General features: G+C 34.6%; 1 protein-coding gene across 2 annotated transcripts in view; it reads right to left on the bottom strand.

Moving 5' to 3' along the window:
• eRF3 (eukaryotic translation release factor 3) overlaps positions 1–23,188 on the bottom strand; it is an 87,544-nt gene that overhangs the window by 49,709 nt on the left and 14,647 nt on the right. For both annotated transcript variants that reach the window (XM_069841368.1, XM_069841369.1), the window contains exons 4-5: positions 22,605–22,751; positions 5,227–5,372 (exon numbers count right to left, since the gene is read on the bottom strand). In XM_069841368.1, coding sequence (XP_069697469.1) covers positions 5,227–5,372; positions 22,605–22,751 — 293 coding nt within the window. The remainder of the gene's footprint in view (positions 1–5,226; positions 5,373–22,604; positions 22,752–23,188) is intronic.

The raw sequence follows: 23,188 nt of genomic DNA, 5'->3' as shown, positions 1-23,188 counted from the left end.
ACACTACTGAACGGAAATGAGTGCACGATGCATGTGAGCATTATTACGTCTTTAGTCATGGGTACTGTGCAAGCGCCATCTTCCTGCAATGACCTAGCAATCCACAATTGACAATCGGAAGTTGATTTCTGAATAGCCCTCATATCAAGCTCGCAAGAAACATAACCTTCAAGAGCAGGACAGTCCTTTACAACTGTTGCTCTCAACTATCTCATGAACATAAACAACAAAACCACTAAATTCTCCCCATAATATAAGCAAAAAAGCTATTACTTTCAATTCGTCACAAATTAACCAGCAATGTTCCTTTTAATTTATTGCATTCAATAACAGTGACATATTCTAGCAGATTTCTTTCATAACTGCTATCTAGCAAAACTGCTTTAAGCAGAAATGTTTTTGCTTAAAGCATAAACGTTTTTGCTGTAACCGAAAACAATTCTGTTTTCCCAAAAAGCATTTTGCATAAGAAAGTTTTCATTTCGTAGTTGAGCATTTTTGCTAGAAATGTTTGCTGTTTAGGAGAACATTATAGCAATGGCAGACTAGAAAATATGAACATATGTAGAGGGATGAAGAGAAGTATACTGTCACCATAACACAGAAAATAGCATAATACTCTGAATATACGAAAATAATATCTAACCCCATTATGCAGTTTTTCTGGTTCCTATTCATCTCTGCACGGACTCAGGTCAAGCCCACGTCCTAGGTGGGGGGGGGGGGGGCTGGACTTGGGTTGAAATTCACTTTTGCTCATTGGGTTCGGGCCAGGTCGAGCCTTAAAGAAACAAAATTTTATTTTCGCGAATTATGTAGTAATTAAAAAATTAATACGAAGGTTTTAATGCATGCACGATTAGATGTCCACATGGCACCCATCCAGAACAGTAAACCAGTACAGTAAGTTATTGTTTAGTTCAACTTCATATTTGTAATGGCATTTGCCTCAACTCTACTGTCATAGACACAGAGCATTAATTATTTATTTTACCTGGGAGATTATTTTGTCTCATGCTCCTACTGGAGTGATAATTTCTATCAGCTGTACCTGACCCCTATGGTCTTCAAACTCTGCTTTACCTGCCAGTCTGCTGACAGTAGGAAAATAAATAAGTTTAAGTAGCTCATTTTGTTTCTACGCCCAGTGTATTAATGCTGTACTTCTCCGTATTTGTCTAAGGTAATCTCGGGTTTCCGATTGGACTCGGGTAATAATTATAAGCTAATCACAGGTTTCAGATCAGACTTGGGTGATAATTATAAGCCAGTCTCGGGTCTTTAGTTCAGATTGGGCTGGGCTGGGCATAAGAATTTCGGCCCATGCAGATCTCTGATCTACAGTATAGTGCAAATAACTGATAGGACTTCTTTAAACAAAAGTAGGTATTTATAATTACTTGTAAAATGTAATGGATTTATATACTTCCATGAAAAGAACTTCAGAAAAACTGTATATCAGCTAGGCTCCTTGGATAAATAATAAAATAGTCATTTAATTACTTGCAGTATTATATATTTCATTTGCTACTTCTTGCCACAACTGTTCAAAATCCTTATTATGGTGATTCTTAAATATATAGGTCTAATTGTAAATTGAAGGTCTCTGTTCCACTAGGAAAATTAATTTTTCAGCATTAATTTCCATAGTCACAAATATTTTCTCGTTTACCCAAGACATTGCTATACCTGCTGTAATAATCTCACACCATAGCAAACAATGTCGATAGGGACACCTGCATATTGCAAGTGCATGCCCACAACAAAATGTTTTGCCTTTAAACAATGGTCAGTGTTTGTGCTACAAGCAGTCCCAGCTCTCCTCAAACTTGCTGTATTGTACTGTACAGAATTTTTGCTTTTTGCTCAATCATGCTTAAATTTGCTTAATCGTGCTATACATTGTTTTTACACTTTGCTCTATCATGTTTAAACTTGCTTAAACATGCAACATTTTTGTAATCGTGCTGTGTGACATTCCTATTATTAATCATTGAAAAAATATGTTTAAGCAAAAAGGTTTTTGCTTAAAGCAGTTTTGCTAGATAAGTGTGTACCCACCTAGATGAGCATAATATAAATATAATATATTAATTTTAATAATGGTAGAAGGGAAGAGAAGACCTTATTTCTACAAGGTTAAATGAATTAATTAAGAAATGAATGAATAAATAAATAATTAAATAAATACTAAATGAGCACTGGAATGAAAGGTTTCATATTCACCTTGTACAATAAAACTACTTTTAAAGTCATTTTTAATGAATTAATGAATAGTCTGTGAACTATCAAGGAAAGACATCTTTCATTCAGTTTATTAACATACCCATTCTCATGACATCTTAAGAATTGCATGATTACTCATAATCACTGATAAAGCCTCCATTCTTCTAGATTATATTAAATACCTAATTCATCCATCAATGTGTTCAGTTTATCGTTTTGTTTCCTGAACACCAAAATCGTAGTAAATTTTGTTAGTAATATTTCAATCTGGAAGCTAATAGTTCTGCTTGTTACTTGAAAAGACATAAATCCTTAATTAAGTCATTAAATTCTCATTGCCATATCAGAAGTGGCTTATTATCATATTTGGGAATAAATATGAGATCAGCAGATGTTAAGAATTCTAACGACCCTTATTCCTCTGGAATGATTGAATCTTCACACTAGGTGGAGGGACTGGGATAAGAAGTTCAGGTAAATGTGACAGAGGTCCTATGGCTGAAGGAAGGTTAGGATATACAATTTATCTCTAGTTTTCCTTGAAAATCCTTCTGTTTTAGTTATGCAGAAATAACAGTCTTTCTGATGATTGGAATGTTCTCACTAAATTACTAGAATAGCAAAAGGCATATCATTGTTTTTACCCTTCAACCTAACTGTTAACTTCAAATAACATGTTACATAACACATGTAGCAACTAACTTTATCCTATTCATTCACTTTACAACCAAAGTAAAAATAATACAGCTTTCTTACATTATCTGTAATTGATCAGTATTGTGATTTCAGAGTAGTGACAATAAACACAACAAAAACTTGAGGCTTTCCTGGCGTTGGATATGGAATAATTCTTCTCGGATTTTCAGTCACATGAATTGGATAGTTACTCCCAAGCTTTCGATGACTAGCTCTGAAATTTTCTTCACTCACTTGGCTGAGAACCTGAGAAGAATTATTCCACAACAAAAACTATTTGGAGAGATTTTACAAGAATGATATTTGTGATCCAATGAACTAGTAATTATACTTATATGCTTAAAGCACTCTTTGTCCTTTGTGGCAGTTCACAAATAGTGAGAAGATTTCTAGAATAACTTTATTACATTTCTGAAAAATAATAGTACCACACACGAGCTTTCCAAACCAATACTAACTGCTAAAATGTTTATTTCTTGTCTCAAAAGATAATAACAACTGTATTTCCTTTCTTACTATCGGTGATCAGTAGATCAGTAGATCCTCTGCCTCCCAAGTACATCCACATAACAGTGATGTCATGGTAATTTTTTTCTTGGCCATATGTCCCACACTTACTTTTTTTCCTTGAAACATATTTTAATCTCCTCTCTCTACTGCTCTGACAATCATTTAATGGATGGTTTTATTTTCAAGAAGTAACGAAATTGTTTTGTTTTTCCTTTAAATTGAATGTAAAACAAATTTGATTTAAAGAAAATCTCATGATACTTTCACAGAAGAGGCACACTTGTCTTGATAAATTCTAGAGATTGTATCAGCAGCACTTCTGTGCTTTTGCAACCAGTCTTTTATATATGATTCTGGATTCCAGTGCTGTAGAGGTAGACCATTTACACTTATGAACATCAAATAAGATATATTGGGAAGAGGAAGCAATGACATTCGTGACATTGTAGACATTTTGCTGTTCTTTGCAGAAGACTTCCTATACAGGTCTGGAAATATTTCAGTCCTATGCAAAAAAAGTAAATGCTTTTCAATAATTTTCCTATTCTCAGTATTGAAGAGATTTTGTGTTTGTAACTGATACTGTCTTCTGCAGCCTTCATATCATCGCATTACTGAAATACCTTATGAGTTGAGCATTAGACAGTAGGTCTATGTGGCAACACTGTGGCAAATGACAAATCCAGTTCCTAATGGTTGAGAGATCTGGGGAGTGGGAGTTCAAAAATAGGCATTACGGAGCTGTCAGAAGATGGATCTTTGGTTGAGGGCATTGTAATGTAATTTTATTAAAAGATTCATCATACGGATGTTCTTTATTGCAAATAAAATGTATAGACTACATTAAGTAAAAACAAATTATATAGATCTCCGTGTATAAAACTTAGGCACCTAAATTATTTTCTCTTTCCCACACAATTCATTAAAAAAATGTAGGTTCCCATATGCCGTATGCCCTATATAAAACAATAAACCATCTTGGAGGTAGCACTCATCTAGTCCGTAAAACTGATTATGTATTTTAAATGATCGGAAATGATACATAATTGTAACAGCCACATTAAAGAAAGGAACTGGGGTATAATGTAGATAAGTTTAACACATTTTTATATTATTCACTGGCTATAAAATACACGTTTTTGAAAAAAAAATTATGGAACTTTTTCAGTGTCATATCTGTCATCAGTACATATAAATTATAAAAATTAGTTATTCCTATGCATGTTATAAAAACCTTGTTGATTAGTCAGGGTGTCTACCGAAAATATAAAACAAAAATTAGTTACTTTTTAGTTACCACAACTTAATAATTATTCATATGCATAATGGAAAAAAAAAAAAAAAAAAAAAACTAATCATATTTCAGTCACATTACGATCTGTCATCAGACTTATTTCTTAAGTTCTCTGATCTTCAGTTCAATGGACGTGCAGCCAACTTCTCTCCCAGCCTTCCAGACTGCATCAGACTCGCATTTGTAATCATTAGAGACGAGAATTCCATGCAAATGCATGTTTTTATAGGAACACAGGACATAACTCAAACTTAGTACTTATCCATTTCATTACTTTCCGCTTCCAAATATGTGTACTTTTCTGCGCATATTTGCATGTTTTGGCCTTTTTGGGGATAAAATCTTTTTTTCTTTTCTTTTCTTTTTTTTTTTTTTTTTTCTTTCCAATTTGGAGCTTAGCTCTTCTGTAAGGTTAAGTACTTAATTGTAAATTAGTTCACTTGACATTAAATATCACCCTCAATGATAGCAACAATAACATAAAGTACAAATATTCTTACCAGTACAGCCAGGTCTGCTTGTGCTGCACCACCTATCATATTGGGCACAAAGCTCTTGTGCCCAGGGGCATCTAAGATGGTAAAATGTTTTCTTTCTGTTTCAAAATATGCTCGGCCAACTTCAACAGTCTTACCCTTCTCTCGTTCTGAAATGTTATGCAATTATTATATGCAAAGAAACAGATAAAACACATATAATAAATACAAGTCATAAACAAATTTCTACATTTAATAAGGTATAATTTTATAAGTATTTAGCAAAATATTATTTCAAACTTATAGACCACAGAGAAGACAGATCAAGATACATTCTAAAATGCAACCCAAAAATGAAAAATATATTTAAATAAATGTTCAGATTATTTCATTTGTATAATATACAACTGCCAATGAATTTCAGACACACATTATAAAAGAAACAAAAGGCCGCTGATGTTTAATAACAGACTGCTTCATAAAAAAATTAAGTTACACCTAGAAATACTGTTAATAAGCAAAATATTTCTACGTTTTGCAAGTGGTTTAGACATTAAATCGACACAGCACATGTTTTGCAACATGTTGTTTTTGACCAGTATTACTAGTAGTACTGTTTTTATGGCGGGTTTTATATTCCAGTTCTATAAACTTCGCCATACAAACCTGCAATACCCATCAGAAATGGCCGTATCTCGAAATACATTATGTAAGAGACATTCAGATTTTAAAACCAAAACAAATATTAATTTACATTTCAATAAGGAATTATCATTGGTACTATTCTGTGATCCATGAACATGTCTGATGTTACTGAAATCATGTATGAGCCTTTAGTATGCTTTGTCTTTTTGGCAGCCCTTAATTGAGGAAGCTGAAAGAAAGAAATATTTCCAAATAACTTTATGACTAAATTCTTGGATTCTATAGCTAACTTCCCACATTAGTATCATTCCACCATATCTACGTTATGAGGTAAAAAAAAAAAAAAAAAAAGCTTTTTAAAATACAGTAGTGCCATTGTTACAGTTTTTGACCGTGCATTAATTGTAGCTTGCATTCCATCAGAAAAATTTAACCAAGTGACTCACATCACAGACTAGTAAGCCTATGTATGAGTTTCTAGATTGATGTCTTCCAACTTTTGTGTTTTTGTTTTATTATTTTTTACTGTTCAGTAATTTTTATATTTACTGAAATTCACACACAACTAAGTAAGTATACATGGTGGTGCCTCCTATGACAAAGTGCGAATGGGCAAAACTATTAACAAAAATTAATAAAATTCTTAACATATGAAGTGTACAAAATTAATAGTACATTATGCAACAAGCCTATAATGGTAGTAATTAAGACGCGAGTATGTCTGTTTATGAAACGAGCACAAGCGAGTTTCATAATTTTCATACGAGCATCTTAATTACTATTATAGGCAAGTTTCATACGACTTTTTATGCTCGACCATATTTCTAACTTGAAATCATTCATAAGTATTCATGTTATGGTTATCTAAGTGAAGAGCGGAACTGACCTTCTAAATTGTGAGATGTGCGCAGACGCGAAAGTATTGATTTTTTCCGAGGGACGAATGTCATTGACCTTGATATAATATTGAGAATAACATGAACATTAATATTGATATAACCTGGAAATTGATTTAGAATTGAAAAATGAAATGACAAATTGAATTTATTTGAATATTATTTACAATTAACGCTAATTATTATAGTAACAGAACATAACCTTCTGCGACAGTATTGGATTTCTAGCCTCCGTGACGTTTCGGTAATTGTCTTTTGATTACATATCCGAGAATAATCGATACTTGTGGTTTTATAATGGTACAATGGTGATTTCTCATTGGCTGAACAACTGAACTATAATGAATAGGTGTACTTTAATGAGGTGCATTAAAGGGCTACTACCATGTGTATAATTACTACATTTTGGCATGGTCGAGCATAAATATAATTTAAAGTCTTTCTCAGCATTTGGTAACAATTCTGATTAAAATTACTATAGTTTGCTTTTATACAGACAAACAGTTTTCACCAAGCATTTAACATCAAAATTCTTACAATTTTCTCTGATCCAGATAGGTGATCTAAAAATATTGTCTGCCTGCTATTGTGTGTTAGCATCCCAAATTACCAGCCCTTTATGACTAATGCTGTTTCTGTCATGTCCCTCAGTTTGCAGTGTTGATAATGTTACAATAGGGCTATAATAAAATCCATCATGAGTTGCAAGGGTGGATTTAGAAATTTTCACAAGTAACTTCTCACACTGGCTTACATAACTAAACAGTGTTTATGAAATCAATGATGACAATGGTTGACTGCAGATGATCCTGAAACAACTACACTAGGTAACTGTTTAGTATAAGTTTTCACGGATTTTGCTTTTTCATTGCACAAGGATGGTTCGAAAAGTTAGTTTCGGTAATTTTTTTTCAGAACCAACCAACCCCAGAACTCAACATGCCACGTCATTTGTTCTGAATTGCTCTCTTATGTTTGGTTAGTGTCTGACAATATAAGCCAGAGTTTATTGTTGTGGCGCGTTCCATGAAATCCACCAACAATACACCTTTCTTGTCCCAAAAGACAGTTGCCATGAGCTTCTTGGTTGAAAATGTTTGGAGGCATTTTTGTGGTTTCATGGGGAAGTTAGTGTGATCCCTCACCATTGGCTGTCATTTTGTTTCGATGTTCACATACCGAACCCACGTCTCAACTCCTGTGACAATCTGGTCGAGAAACCTATCACCTTCATTCTTGTAGCGCTGAAGGAATGTCAGTCTTGGCCCCATCCTCGTGGTTTTTTGGGCTTCAGACAGAACTTTTGGTAATCACCGAGCACGAAACTTATGGTAGCCTAACCTTTGTGTCACGACTTTGTACAGAACAGTCCGACTGATTTGAGAAAAATGCTCAGAGAGTTCCAAAATTGTGAAACGGCGAGTTTGCACATCATCCACTTTTGCAACAAGTTCATCACTCACAACAGATGGTCGACCACTCCATTCTTCATCATGGATGTTAGTGTGTCCATCTCAGAATTCATAACACAAATATCGAACAATACTGTCACTCATAATGTTCCCATACAGTGCAGTAATCTTACGATGAATTCCAGCTGGCATTAATTGTTTTACCCACAGAAACCATATTACTGCACATATCTCACACTTGGTGGACGCTTCAATTACTGCACACATTTTAAACACGTATTCCGATAAGAGAAATGGTCGAATGCAATCTCACAATGACACTGCCAGGAGTGTACTGAACCAAGCTACAAAGTGGAACAAAGATGACGCTGATACAGCTACTTCTGCATGTGACAGATGAGACCAGAACTAACTTTCCGAATCACTCTTACATGAAATATAAATAGAAAGTTCCATGATGCTGCAAAATATCGATCTCGAGATTTTTTTCAGTAATACACGTCTTCAGCAATCCAGTTATAATATGAATTATTTTGGGCATGAGTCTACAGTGATTTTGCTTCAACTATTGGGCGGATTTTGTTCATATTCAATACCTACAAGTCAATTTATTCAGGAATGAATGAATGAATGATACACATGAATGTAATAGTTTTTAATAAAACATGGTTGAATCTTTCACATAAAAAACACGAAATGTGGGTTAGTACTAATAAAATAAAAATTTTAAATGATTTTTTGTAATATATACAGGGTGATTCATGAGGAAAGGTAAAATATTTGGGATGTGAATTCTGAAGTCATTCTGAGTCAAAAAGTTCATATGAATATAGGTCCGTTTTCGAACGATGGCGGAGCTAGATGCATTTTTTTGGTAAAACGTCTCATCCCAATGTGAATCAGACATTACCACATGCTGCTGACGTGAGATATGAGATAAGGTCACGAGTGGCAATGAATGACGTAACATTAGTATCTGCATTGTGAGCGACGTGGATAAGTTCATTCACTTCACAAACCGGGTGATGGGGAATTACAAATGTCCAATCGCCTGCCCTTATCTGATGTAATGACACAGATCCCGCGCATAACACAAATAGGCTACACTATCACTTATCAGTTCACAGCAGGTCAGTCAGCTACTTACAGTACAGTAGTACAGGTACAGTTATCGGAAGTGTTAAGTTGTGTTTTTCAAGATGCCTTATAAATTTTCGACTTCAGAATATGCCGATATTGTGTATGTTCATGGTTTGTGCGATGGAAGTTCCTTGCGTGCCGTCGCTGAATATGAACGATGCTTTCCGAACAGAAGGGTACCATATCGAAGAGTATTTACTGTCTATGGGGTTGGATGTAAGACTTGGTATACCAAAGGAAGGTGAAAACGAGAGAGGTGCTAATCGATCGTATTTTGGATGCTGCGCGCCACGAAGAACAGCCATGTACAATTCTCCTGAGCGATGAGCGCGATTCATGCCCAAACGCAACACTGCATTGAAGCAGAAGAAGATACCTTTGAAAATATGCGAAAACATCGACTCCGACATCTAGAATATTAAGTATGTATGCATATGTGAATACAAACTTTAAATTTGTCCTTTATCTGTCTCTAAATGTGAGTTAGTACAATGGAATCCCACAAGTTTTTGTGAAATCAAAGAGCCATATCTTCGTAACCGTTCGAAAACGAACTTATATTCATATGAACTTTTTGACTCAGAATGACTTCAGAATTCACATCCCAAATTTTTTACCTTTCCTCGTGAATCACCCTGAATAATAAACCAGTAAATGAGAAGGAACAGTGAGTATCAATTAAAACAAACTCTTTCCCAAGAAGAATTACTATAACAGAATTAATTCTACTATTCGTTGTGAAGTTTTCATGTTCCAAAATCTCTCAGGCCACAATTACCCAGTTAGCTAAACTGTCTCTTTATTCAAGGATTTGTATCCTAGTCTTATGCATACTTGAATAGCTATTTTATGTAAATCTGTACAAGATTAATTACACATATCTACTTAAAACATACAATGCGTAACTATCAAATGTATTACATTTACTATTATAAAGGCTGCTTTTTATACAGCTTTGAATTCTTTAATTATCTCTATTACAAGTCATGGAGGCTCACAGAGTAGTAGGAGTTTAAGGCTTCGACCTTTACAAACAACTGGCATTAGTAACAGTAGGGATGTCAGTTCTACATGCTTGCCATCTTTATTCCCAAGGAAATACATCTGGTACTCATTTCTGTTTGAAGCTAAGTGAACTCTGGGCCCACAGTGAGTCCGGAAAGATTATATTAATGGAAAAAAATCCATTAACCTATCAGGAATTGAACCTGCGACCTTCCAGCTTGCAGCTTGTATATATTTTGAATAACAGTTTAAGAAAATAAAATATACACAGTATTTTCATTCACAACATGGATAAGGAACTGAATAAAGACATAAAAAAGTACCATTTTTGTAACACACTCTTTGAAGTATCTATTTTTTTTCTTTCAGTTTTATATTTTTACAATAGTTGAGTCCTCGACACTTTCAAAACCTCAATACTTGGGATATCAAGATCAATTGGTACTTTTGGAAAAATGACTCAACAGTTTTTCGATACTTTCATGCGGCAGATCCATCTCTGTTCTGTGTCTTACATAAATAAGGTATCATTTCCATCATTCAAAAATATTTTATAACAGTAGATTGTAAAATAAACATCATCCCTGCTAAATCAAACCAAGGTTTATTTTTGCCACTATTCAGTGAGGTAGGTATAAGATGTGTGAATGAATTCAAAATGTCTAATTAAAATTGGCAGGTCCAATATTCTGCAGAAAAATAATTTATTTAAATCAATGTATTCCTTACCAGGTGCACTGTTAGCCGAATGGCTACAGCACTGGCTTTTCACACTGGTAACCCGGGTTCGAATTCCAATGGGTCCAACTGAAATTTATGGTGGCCAAAGATGGTGTTTGGTGATAGATTTTTACAGATACCCTCATTCCTCCTCCTGGCATTCCACCATTGCTTCATTATTTTCACAGATACTCCCATTTCCCATACTGGCATTCCACCATTGCTTAATTATTTTCACAGATACTCCCATTTCTCCTACTGGCATTCCACCATTGCTTCATTATTTTCACAGATACTCCCATTTCTCCTACTGGCATTCCACCATTGCTTTATTATTTTCACAGATACTCCCATTTCTCCTACTGGCATTCCACCATTGCTTTATTATTTTCACAGATACTCCCATTTCTCCTACTGGCATTCCACCATTGCTTCATTATTTTCACAGATACTCCCATTTCTCCTACTGGCATTCCACCAATGCTTCATTATTTTCACAGATACTCCCATTACTCCTACTCGCATTCCACCATTGCTTCATCATTTTCACAGATACTCCCATTTCTCCTACTGGCATTCCACCATTGCTTTATTATTTTCACAGATACTCCCATTTCTCCTACTGGCATTCCACTATTGCTTCATTATTTTCACAGATACTCCCATTTCTCCTACTGGCATTCCACCATTGCTTTATTATTTTCACAGATACTCCCATTTCTCCTACTGGCATTCCACCATTGCTTCATTATTTTCTCAGATACTCCCATTTCTCCTATTGGCATTTCACCATTGCTTTATTATTTTCACAGATACTCCCATTTCTCCTACTGGCATTCCACCATTGCTTCATTATTTTCACAGATACTCCCATTTCTCCTACTGGCATTCCACCATTGCTTCATTATTTTCACAGATACTCCCATTTCTCCTACTGGCATTCCACCATTGCTTCATTATTTTCACAGATATTCTCATTTCTCCTACTGGCATTCCACCATTGCTTTATTATTTTCACAGATACTCCCATTTCTCCTACTGGCATTCCACCATTGCTTTATTATTTTCACAGATACTCCCATTTCTCCTACTGGCATTCCACCATTGCTTCATTATTTTCACAGATACTCCCATTTCCCATACTGGCATTCCACCATTGCTTCATTATTTTCACAGATACTCCCATTTCTCCTACTGTCATTTCACCATTGCTTCATTATTTTCACAGATACTCCCATTTCCCATACTGGCATTCCACCAGTGCTTCATTATTTTCACAGATACTCCCATTTATCCTACCGGCATTCCACCACTGCTTTATTATTTTCACAGATACTCCCATTTCTCCTACTGGCATTCCACCATTGCTTCATTATTTTCACAGATACTGCCATTTCTCCTACTGGCATTCCACCATTGCTTCATTATTTTCACAGATACTCCCATTTCCCATACTGGCATTCCACCATTGCTTCATTATTTTCACAGATACTCCCATTTCTCCTACTGTCATTTCACCATTGCTTCATTATTTTCACAGATACTCCCATTTCCCATACTGGCATTCCACCAGTGCTTCATTATTTTCACAGATACTCCCATTTATCCTACCGGCATTCCACCACTGCTTTATTATTTTCACAGATACTCCCATTTCTCCTACTGGCATTCCACCATTGCTTCATTATTTTCACAGATACTGCCATTTCTCCTACTGGCATTCCACCATTGCTTCATTATTTTCACAGATACTCCCATTTCTCCCACTGGCATTCCACCAATGCTTCATTATTTTCACAGATACTCCCATTACTCCTACTCGCATTCCACCATTGCTTCATTATTTTCACAGATACTCCCATTTCGCCTACTGGCATTCCACCATTGCCTCATTATTTTCACAGATATTCTCATTTCTCCTACTAGCATTCCACCATTGCTTTATTATTTTCACAGATACTCCCATTTCTACTACTGGCATTCCACCATTGCTTCATTATTTTCACAGATACTCCTATTTCTCCTACTGGCATTCCACCATTGCTTCATTATTTTCACAGATACTTCCATTTCTCCTACTCGCATTCCACCATTGCTTCATTATTTTCACAGATACTCCCATTTCTCCTACTGGCATTCCACCATTGCTTCATTATTTTCACAGATACACCCATTTCTCCTACTGGCATTCCACCATTGCTTCATTATTTTCACAGATACTCCCATTTCTCCTACTGGCATTTCACCATTGCTTCATTATTTTCACAGATACTCCCATCTCCTACTGGCATTCCACCAGTGCTTCATTATTTTCACAGATACTCCCATTTATCCTACCAGCATTCCACCATTGCTTTATTATTTGTACAGATACTCTCATTTCTCCTACTGGCATTCCACCATTGCTTCATTATTTTCACAGATACTCCCATTTCTCCTAAAGGCATTCCACCATTGCTTCATTATTTTCACAGATACTCCTATTTCTCTTACTGGCATTCCACCATTGCTTCATTATTTTCACAGATACTCCCATTTCTCCTACTGGCATTCCACCAATGCTTCATTATTTTCACAGATACTCCCATTTCTCCTACTGGCATTCCACCATTGCTTCATTATTTTCACAGATACTTCCATTTCTCCTACTCGCATTCCACCATTGCTTCATTATTTTCACAGATACTCCCATTTCTCCTACTGGCATTCCACCATTGCTTCATTATTTTCACAGATACACCCATTTCTCCTACTGGCATTCCACCATTGCTTCATTATTTTCACAGATACTCCCATTTGTCCTACTGGCATTCCACCATTGCTTCATTATTTTCACAGATACTCCCATCTCCTACTGGCATTCCACCAGTGCTTCATTATTTTCACAGATACTCCCATTTATCCTACCGGCATTCCACCATTGCTTTATTATTTGTACAGATACTCTCATTTCTCCTACTGGCATTCCACCATTGCTTCATTATTTTCACAGATACTCCCATTTCTCCTAAAGGCATTCCACCATTGCTTCATTATTTTCACAGATACTCCTATTTCTCTTACTGGCATTCCACCATTGCTTCATTATTTTCACAGATTCTCCCATTTCTCCTACTGGCATTCCACAATTGCTTTATTATTTTCACAGATACTCCCATTTCTCCTACTGGCATTCCACCATTGCTTCATTATTTTCACAGATACTCCCATTTCTCCTACTGGCATTCCACCATTGCTTCATTATTTTCACAGATACTCCTATTTCTCTTACTGGCATTCCACCATTGCTTCATTATTTTCACAGATACTCCCATGTCTCCTACTGGCATTCCACCATTGCTTCATTATTTTCACAGATACTCCCATTTCTCCTACTGGCATTCCACCATTGCGTTATTATTTTCACAGATACTCCCATTTCTCCTACTAGCATTCCACTATTGCTTCATTATTAATCATCATCTTTATACGGTGTTACATAGCTCATCTCCTGTGGTACACCAAGGGCAATGCCTTCATAGAGGCTGAAAGAACTTTGAAGGAAGAAGCTTTGGAGCATCGCACACTAGATGAGAAGCTTGAGTAAATGACGCAAGACAAGTGCCTGCCATTAGATAAAAAAAAGTATTCTGTACCTGGTTCTTAAATTAGATGTAGCCATTAAGGTGCAGAATATATTACTATTAAGGACAGAAGACTTGGTCCACCAAACAACTGCAGCTGCTATTGTTAAAGTATCTTTGTTACTCTGAAAGGGTTGAGATAACTGTAATAAAGTAATTCTCAAATAAACACCTGAAGCTCGAAGAATCTTTCTGCAGTTTTCGTTTTGAAGTGATGGAGTTAACAGCTATCAGTGAGTTCTAGTTTTTGATAGTAAGAGTGAAGCACGTAATTATTTTGAAGTGGGTTCGAAATATGACACTGAGGATTTGTAGGATGTGTAAAAACATTCTTTGTGGAAAATCTCACAATACAAGTAATCTAAAAACATGATTAATCAATTCTACCAGTTCAGCCAAATTGTACTGGATATTATAAACATAACAAAATAATTAAACACAACTAGCTAATTTGTTGGACACAGGAAACAAGCTGATCAAAGGCAATCACAAGGAAAGTTACTTATAATATGACATGCATAGGTAATTAGCCATTCACTATTGTTGACGACAGTTGCTTCAAGTAGCTGATTAAATACCTTGAATCGAGCTACACCATATCCACAAGAAAGTATTTGGCAAATCACTTCATACCAGAGTTGCATGAAGAAGTGGAGAGCAAATTCCAAGGTCAAAACTAGGAAGCTGACAGGATAGCAACCAGCACAGTTTTATGGACATCAACAGCCTGTGATGATTATATATTGCATGTATCACAGTTAACTTTATAAACAAATACTTTCAATTTTCATCCAGAATTTCGATATACTGTCACTCCACTGGTTCTGACATTTGAAGTGCATTCATTTAGTGTTCTTCCCAAGGGCAGGTCTTCCACTGCAAATCCAGCTTTCTCCAATCTTTCCTATTTTCTGCCTTCCTTTTCATTTCCTCATATGATCTGATACCTTCTTCTACCCCGAACTTTTCTCCCGTTCACCATTCCTTCCAGTGCATCCTTCAGTAGACAGTTTCTTCTCAGCCAGCGACCCAACCAATTCCTTTTCCTCTTCTTGATCAGTTTCAGTACCACTCTTTCTTCACTCACTCTTTCCAACACAGCTTCATTTCTTACTCTCTCTGTCCACTTCACACATTCCATTCTTCTCCATATCCACATTTCAAATGCTTCTATTAACAGTTTAAATTTTGAACGTCCACCTCTTCTTCAATTTTCATCCAAGTTTTTGAAAGCAGCAAGATGTTTGATACTGGTGTTACTATGTCATTCAGGATTGAAGAATAAGCTTGTAAACTTCGGCAATATAATGACAACATGGACAATTCCTTTCAGTTGCTAATAAAATCAGTAAGTACTTCGTACAGTATTATCAGTCAATTGGGAGAAAGTTTACGAAACTTGTCTTGTAAATTGGTCATAGATGTTGTTCTCTTCATCCATGATAGAATATCTCATCATTATCATGTGACGATAACAAGTCTCTGGATACTCATTACTCTCAACAGTGCCACATGGAGCAGTTGCTGGGAATGTGCCTTGTGGTATTCATCGACTATGCTGTTGAATGTACCACCTTGAGATTTGTGAACTATTACTGCACAAGCAGATACCAATGGCAGGTGATTTCATTTGACAATTACATACATATATAAGTGCTCTCCCCATGAGCAGGTCTTTCATTGCAAACTCAGCATTCTCCAATCTTTCCTATTTTCTGTGTTCCTCCGCATATGATCCACATATCTTAATGTCGTCTATCATCTGATATCTTCTTCTGCTCCAAACTCTTCTCCCGTTCACCATTCCTTCCAGTGCATCCTTCAGTAGGCAGTTTCTTCTCAGCCAGTGAACCAACCAACTAACGTTGTATGATGATTGTGACAGTCACGTAACTTTAAGTAGTGCATATGTACGGAGGTCTGTATCTTTCATTGGCTTCATGAATGTGACCTATGATATAATACCCTTTAAAATACTTAATGGAAATAAGTAATAAGACACTTTACAATTTGTTATAAAAATATATTCCGAGAAAATCAAGTATTTTAATCCTCAATTAATGGTTATAGAAACCAATTAAACATAAAAAAAACATTGTCACAAAAATAACATAATATTTTCTCATTATAAGTTCCATGCATTTCGAAACAATTTAATCCCTTTATCATGCTGTGAATGATATTATTCTTTACATTTCTTAAACTACATTTTAAAAGACATTCTTGTACGAAATCATTTACTTTGCACTCATATAAGAAGCTACACTTTTGTTTTTTAAATTACACACAAAAGATATTCCTCATAACCACAAAAAGTACTATCATACTTGACCTAATTATTTATAAAGTGTATGGTTTATGTATATTATGCTATTAAGTTTGCAAAATTCACATGTAATAGCTATTTGTATAATAAACATGTAATGACTTCTAAAGTTCTTCTATTCATGAATATCAATATCTAAAAGCTGTATGAATTTCGAAAGATAATAGTACCTAGTTTATGAGATTCAAGCATACTCCTTGCATTTCATTTTCAGCAATAGTGTCATTCAAACAGAACTTTGTATTTCTAATTGCTTCTGTAGAAATAAAACTATTAATAACAAGGTGTTACATCAGAACTACAGTGGGTTATCTTGACAAACTGTGGTTTCGAGATAAACTAAGTTTTAAGTTAGCTTCATTTTGTAGATCAGTGGTGCTTGTCAGTTTCTTGTTGTTTTAGCTTGTTTACATATTGCACTCGATGTTCAATAGCAATTTTTATCCTCATTATTTAAAATATGATTTTTGCAAGATATCCCACTGTTGTTCTGAGGTAACGAAAGGGAAATGTGAAACTATTGACTACTAAGGTTTAGAAAGATAGATCCTTCCCTCCTGTGTAGAAATAATTGTTTTCTTTGGTATGCACTATAACATTCAATTTGTCAATTTATTCTACACAAAAAATTGACATTATGTGCTTTTGACTTTAAGCGAGACCTATTAATTTCTCATTAAAATCATTATAATTCATGCAGATGAATCCTGTATAACTTGAACATCGAATATGAACAAAATCTGACTAAGTTTAGGAGAAATTGCTATACACAGACAAGACAGTCCAAAACCACTTTTCTTTCCTTTTTTTAATTAGAAATGCTGAGAACGTGCATTTCTGGGAAAATATAGTACTCCACTTCTTGCAGCACCAAAATACTTTACTTTTATACTTCATATACAGTGATATACTCAGTTCACGAAGTGCAGTCATAGAGAACGGTTGTGTAGTAAGCAGCATATGCAAGTAGGTTAGCGTGTGAAGAAGGTATGGGCGACGACCTAAATTCTTACAGGGCGCGAATCGGGTGCTTCAATGCAGGGCAGTGTTGCAGATGTTCAAAAGGTGAAAATGCTATAGTGTCGGATAGAATCAACACATTTGTGGCCGCGGCTGTTTTATCAGTTCTACTGATTATTGGAAATGTGGAGTTAAACCCTGGTCCTGGAGATACAGAAGGAAGAGTCTTCAGTGATGAAGTGTTTCAAAGAGAATGGATAGACTATATGAAAGAAACGAGAGAAGACAGACTAAAGGCAAGTGTTCTACTAAACAAAGTAGCAAGTGATATAGATACATTAGTAAACAGGTACACTGAAGTGGAAAAGAAGTTAAAGGAGGTTATCCAAGAGCAGGTGGTGTTAAAATCGATAGTTAAAAAATGGGAAGATGATAGTAGAATTAATAACATTGTAATTTATGGTGTTGAAGAGTGCAATCATGAAAAAGGAATTGATACTGGTTACGTGGTGTTAGAATTATTAACTAAGTATTTCAGTCTAAACTTGGACATAAGTGCGATAAATAACGCGTATAGAGTAGGTAAGGGAAATAAAAGACCAATTATTGTGAAATTGAACAGTTACTTTATCAAAGAACACATCATTGCCAATACGCATCAACTCAAAGGCACAAATATATTCATACAAAATGACTTTGCAAAAGAAATTAGAGAGAAACGAAAGAAGTTAATTCCAATATTAAAAGAAGCTCGAGGGAAAGGATTTAGGGCAACTTTAGTAAAAGATAAAATGAAGATAAACGGAAACATAGTTAACGTAGAGTCCTTAAATAATAAAAACATTGAGGATTTATTCAGTTGCGGTAACAAGAACAGAAATAAGGAAATAGAGACTTGTGGAAATAGAGCATCATCTACACCACACGTAAACAGAAGAAGTGCATCACGAAACAGGAAGTCTAGAAGCGTAGAGAGGACTAATAAGAATAGTAACTCATCAAGTGGGCAGAAGAAATCAGAAATAACAAATAGAAGAATTGATGAGCTTACGGGAGTGAATGATATTAGAGCATACCTAAGTAAACTAGAGAACACTGTTTTCACAGATCCCTTTAGAAGAAAGAAGAGCGAAGAAGGAAAACCTACTATGGAAGAAGATGCTGGAACCAGTGAAGATGCTGTTTGGGGAGCTGGGGCACAGACTGAGAGAACGACCAGTGAGGGTAGGCTGAGGCGCGCAAGTGAAAACTCAACAAGGAGAAGCGATTGTGGATCAACCGGCAAAGTCAGCGCAAGTGAAGATCAATTTATAAGAATGCCACATGCCGTTGGTAGTCCGGGGTGCGCGAGAGGAAGTGCTACAATATGGAGGAACTGTGCGTTACCGACCGATGGAGTAGGAGAAGGTGACGAACAGTTATTAAGAGGTAAATTGACAAATAGAAACTCTATCAGAAATAAAGTAGATTCAATCAAAACTATAGATACTGAACGAAACTACCTACTAAGAGATAGGCATCAGCAAAGACTAAATTTTCCTAAAATTAGAAACACTTATTATTAATTAAATTAGATAAGCACACAGGTTTTGAAAATAAGATAGAATTACGTCAAGGTTTTAAAATAATAAAAATTGAAAATAGAGAATTAAGGCAGTTATTAATGTATTCAGATAGCTATATTATTTAGTAAAGGTTCAGAAGATAATTTTGACTATATAAATTGCTTTACTAATATGTCTTAATTTCAATAATAATGCATTTATAATAAATTTAGTAGGCATTATAATAGTAATGAATTGATAATGAGTACATGCGACACAATAATGTAACTAAATTGAGGTTGATTATGTAAGCAACTTGTCAAGTTTGTGTTTAAGCAGGTATGCTGTAGTCTTCATTGAAGTTACGCAAACGTTTCTGCTGACAAGGAAATATTGTAAGAAATAAAGACAACCTATATATAGAATGTATCGAGTCAGCTAATTCAGGTTCATGACTTACAGTATGTCGACATTTGATCACCTAATTGGAATAATAAGTTATTATTAAAGTAAGACCTAAATAATTACAATTAAATTGTGAAAAGGATCAGATAAAATAAGGTTTAATGTCTTAATGGTTATCACGATTGGTTTAAACATGCACTAAAACCAGACGTAAGTGTAAGTTTGAACCAATAAATTATTGAGATTTGCGATAAAATAATGAGTCTAGGAAATTGTATATTTAGTATGTAGAACTACATTTGTTTATAGATCTTTTGTTATATTATTAAGTTTTGTACTTGTGAACTATATCAATAAATCAATATGTCAATATGTCAATAGCAGTGATATACTGTTTTTAGAACAGGGAACAAAAACGATAAATACAGGAAAATGATAATACAGGAAAAACCATAAAAATTACTGTATTGAGGTGTATAATCAATGCAACAGAGTTATGGGTGCTTCTGTTCCCTGGACAACTTAAGGGAGAAATACTCACATAATGGATGCATTTAATTTTTAACAATTATAGCTTAAATAATGTGAAATCACAATGGACATGTCTCGTAATATTTTATTCTTATTTGTAAACTTGCGATAAAAACATTATTTGCTTAAATAGGGTATAAAATGAACAACTGAATGATTATTGATTACACTGAATGCACCTTTATTGGAACACTATGTACATTATTTCTTGCAGAAAAAGTCTGTGACTAGTTTTCATTTCGTGCATATTTTATTCTTGAATTCTATAGAGAATTTCAGAAAAGAACGATACTGAGGTAAACAGAACAACATTGTATCAAATCATATGTGTAATGACTGATGATGATGTAGGCATTAGAAATTACTTTGCTATTCCTTATGAGATGTTGATAATTTAGACTTGGCTTCATAGGCATCTGAAATATTTATAGAAAAGCACGACAGATAATCACATGAGATTAAAATGTATATGATATTCTAGACATTTCACGCCAGAGATGAAATAACATAAAGTGGCAAAACACTGTCAATTTTCTAGCAACACAATGGTTAATTGATAGGAATAGGGTATTGCGAAAGTACATCGTTATTTTATTTAGTTTTGGTACAAGTAACATTTCTTTAAGTATTTATTTATTTTCCCTTGAACCATCAATAAAAACACGTAGGCTTTTAATTTTTTTAAGTTATAAGTGGCTGTATGCAAGTACTTACACGGTATTCTGAACTCAAATAAAATACCATTTTGGATTCCGCAATAACTTATGTACATCAATACACTGAAACTTGATCACATGGACTTACTTTTGTATAAATTAATGTCGAAAATGTACACATAACAACGAAACCAAAGCACTAAAACGTCAAACGTCATGCCTTATTTCGCCTCTGTCTGCCTCCACTCAGCATTGCCAAACGTACCCATGCTCAGGCTTGTAACTGAAGATGTCATATTGTCATCAAAAGAGGAATTTTTTTAAAAACTATAGTTTATAAATGGCAAAAAGAAAAAAAAATGATTTTGTACATACTGAGACCTGAAGAATCCAAAAATGGGGAAATAAGTACATGGTGCCATTTAAAAAAACCAGACTCCTTGGCACACCCTTTATAAATGAAAAGCATAGTATTTGAAAACATGTTCAAAATATTCCTTCTTTGATACCTTACAACTTTTGTATAAATAGTTTCTTCATAAAATTAGAAACAAGAAAGTTACAAGCATTGTTCCATACTTTTTACTCACCCTGTATAACTAAATTATCCAGAGATTAAAACAAATTTTAATTTTAACATGAACACCACTGCTACCAAGTTCTATAACATATTTGTCATTTATAGAATCTCATGGCCCTAATTTGAATTCTGCAAACGTTTTGTATGAGTAATAATAAAGTTTACGACAACAATACGAAAAATTGCTGGCTTTATCTGAACTGCCTTATTAATAGTAGGGCCACTGGACGAAGTAATAGATACCAGTACAGTTATTTTTCACATCACATTGACTGAAAACAAACTTAAGCACATATTTCGAAACTATAGTTTGCAGTTTGTGATCTGAAATAATGATACAAGCTGAGTTCTTTACTAGAAGTTGTATTATAACTATCACTTCAGTGAAAACTTGCAGTAAAAGTTACTATATACAGATATCTTAAAAGCATCTCCAACATTCAAACACTTAAATTTCTTAAGTTGGATTTTTAGGTTCAATAAGCTTTCGTTTTAGGTCTTTTTGCGAACTATAGTTTTTCTTTTGGTAATATTTAGAAACAATATTTAAGACATAAAAATTTAGTTTTAGGTACCTATATTTTAAAAAGGAAAATTACTTATTTAGACCTATTTTACAAAATTTTTCCTTGGTATTTGACAGCACATTCAGAGAACTTTTCGAGCCTTTTATACAACTTCCTTTAATTTTACGCAGCTAGTGCGTATAAGTATATTTTAAGGTAAATTTCTCATCTGAAGTCTGATTAGTGTAATATGTTGGCTAGTCGGCAATGTATGCAATGGAGAGGGAAAGTGGGAACGGAACTGACCAACTTATCCCATTATCTTCTGCCTTAGTTACTTCATAAGTGGTGCCTTATTGGTCTCACTTGTGAGATTCAGAGCTGTCTTCGGGCAGTTGACTAAACAACAATGATAAATTGTAATAACAGTTTATGTTTAAAATACTGTCTCACCTTCCTGATTAGTGTCCAAAGCCCATGATAAATACCATGTCTCTCTGCTCTTCTCTTTGGCTTCTCTCTCATATTTCTCCAACGTTCTCTTATCCACCATTCCTGTCAGGTTCATGATTTGACCGCCAATTGTTGATTTTCCTGCATCTGTAAACAAAATATTACATTGATATACACCAATCTATGAACCAAATTAATTCTGTAACATTGATTCAATAACTTCAGTGTGACTTATGAAAAATAAACATATGTAAAACTAAAAGAGATATATACAGAAAAAAAAAAGAAAGTGATCTATGTTGTTCTTTGTGGGTCATCCCAAAAAACGTACAGAGGCCTCACTGTCAGTACACATTTGTTATGTAGTTATTTAGTAGTGATATGCATTGTTTGGTGTCAAAATAGATATAAAGTTACTATCTATGATGACTTCCAACATAAATACGAAGAACTATGTACATTTAATAAAAACAGTTTAATTAGAACATTCATTATTCCCATCACCAAAATAAACAATACCGGTACACTTTTTTACATGATTCTTATTAACACCTATAACAAAATACCATAAATATATAATTCCT

This window comes from Periplaneta americana, chromosome 12 (assembly GCF_040183065.1).
Source record: "Periplaneta americana isolate PAMFEO1 chromosome 12, P.americana_PAMFEO1_priV1, whole genome shotgun sequence".
NCBI lineage: Eukaryota > Metazoa > Arthropoda > Insecta > Blattodea > Blattidae > Periplaneta > Periplaneta americana.
This window is presented reverse-complemented; position numbering and strand designations above follow the sequence as displayed.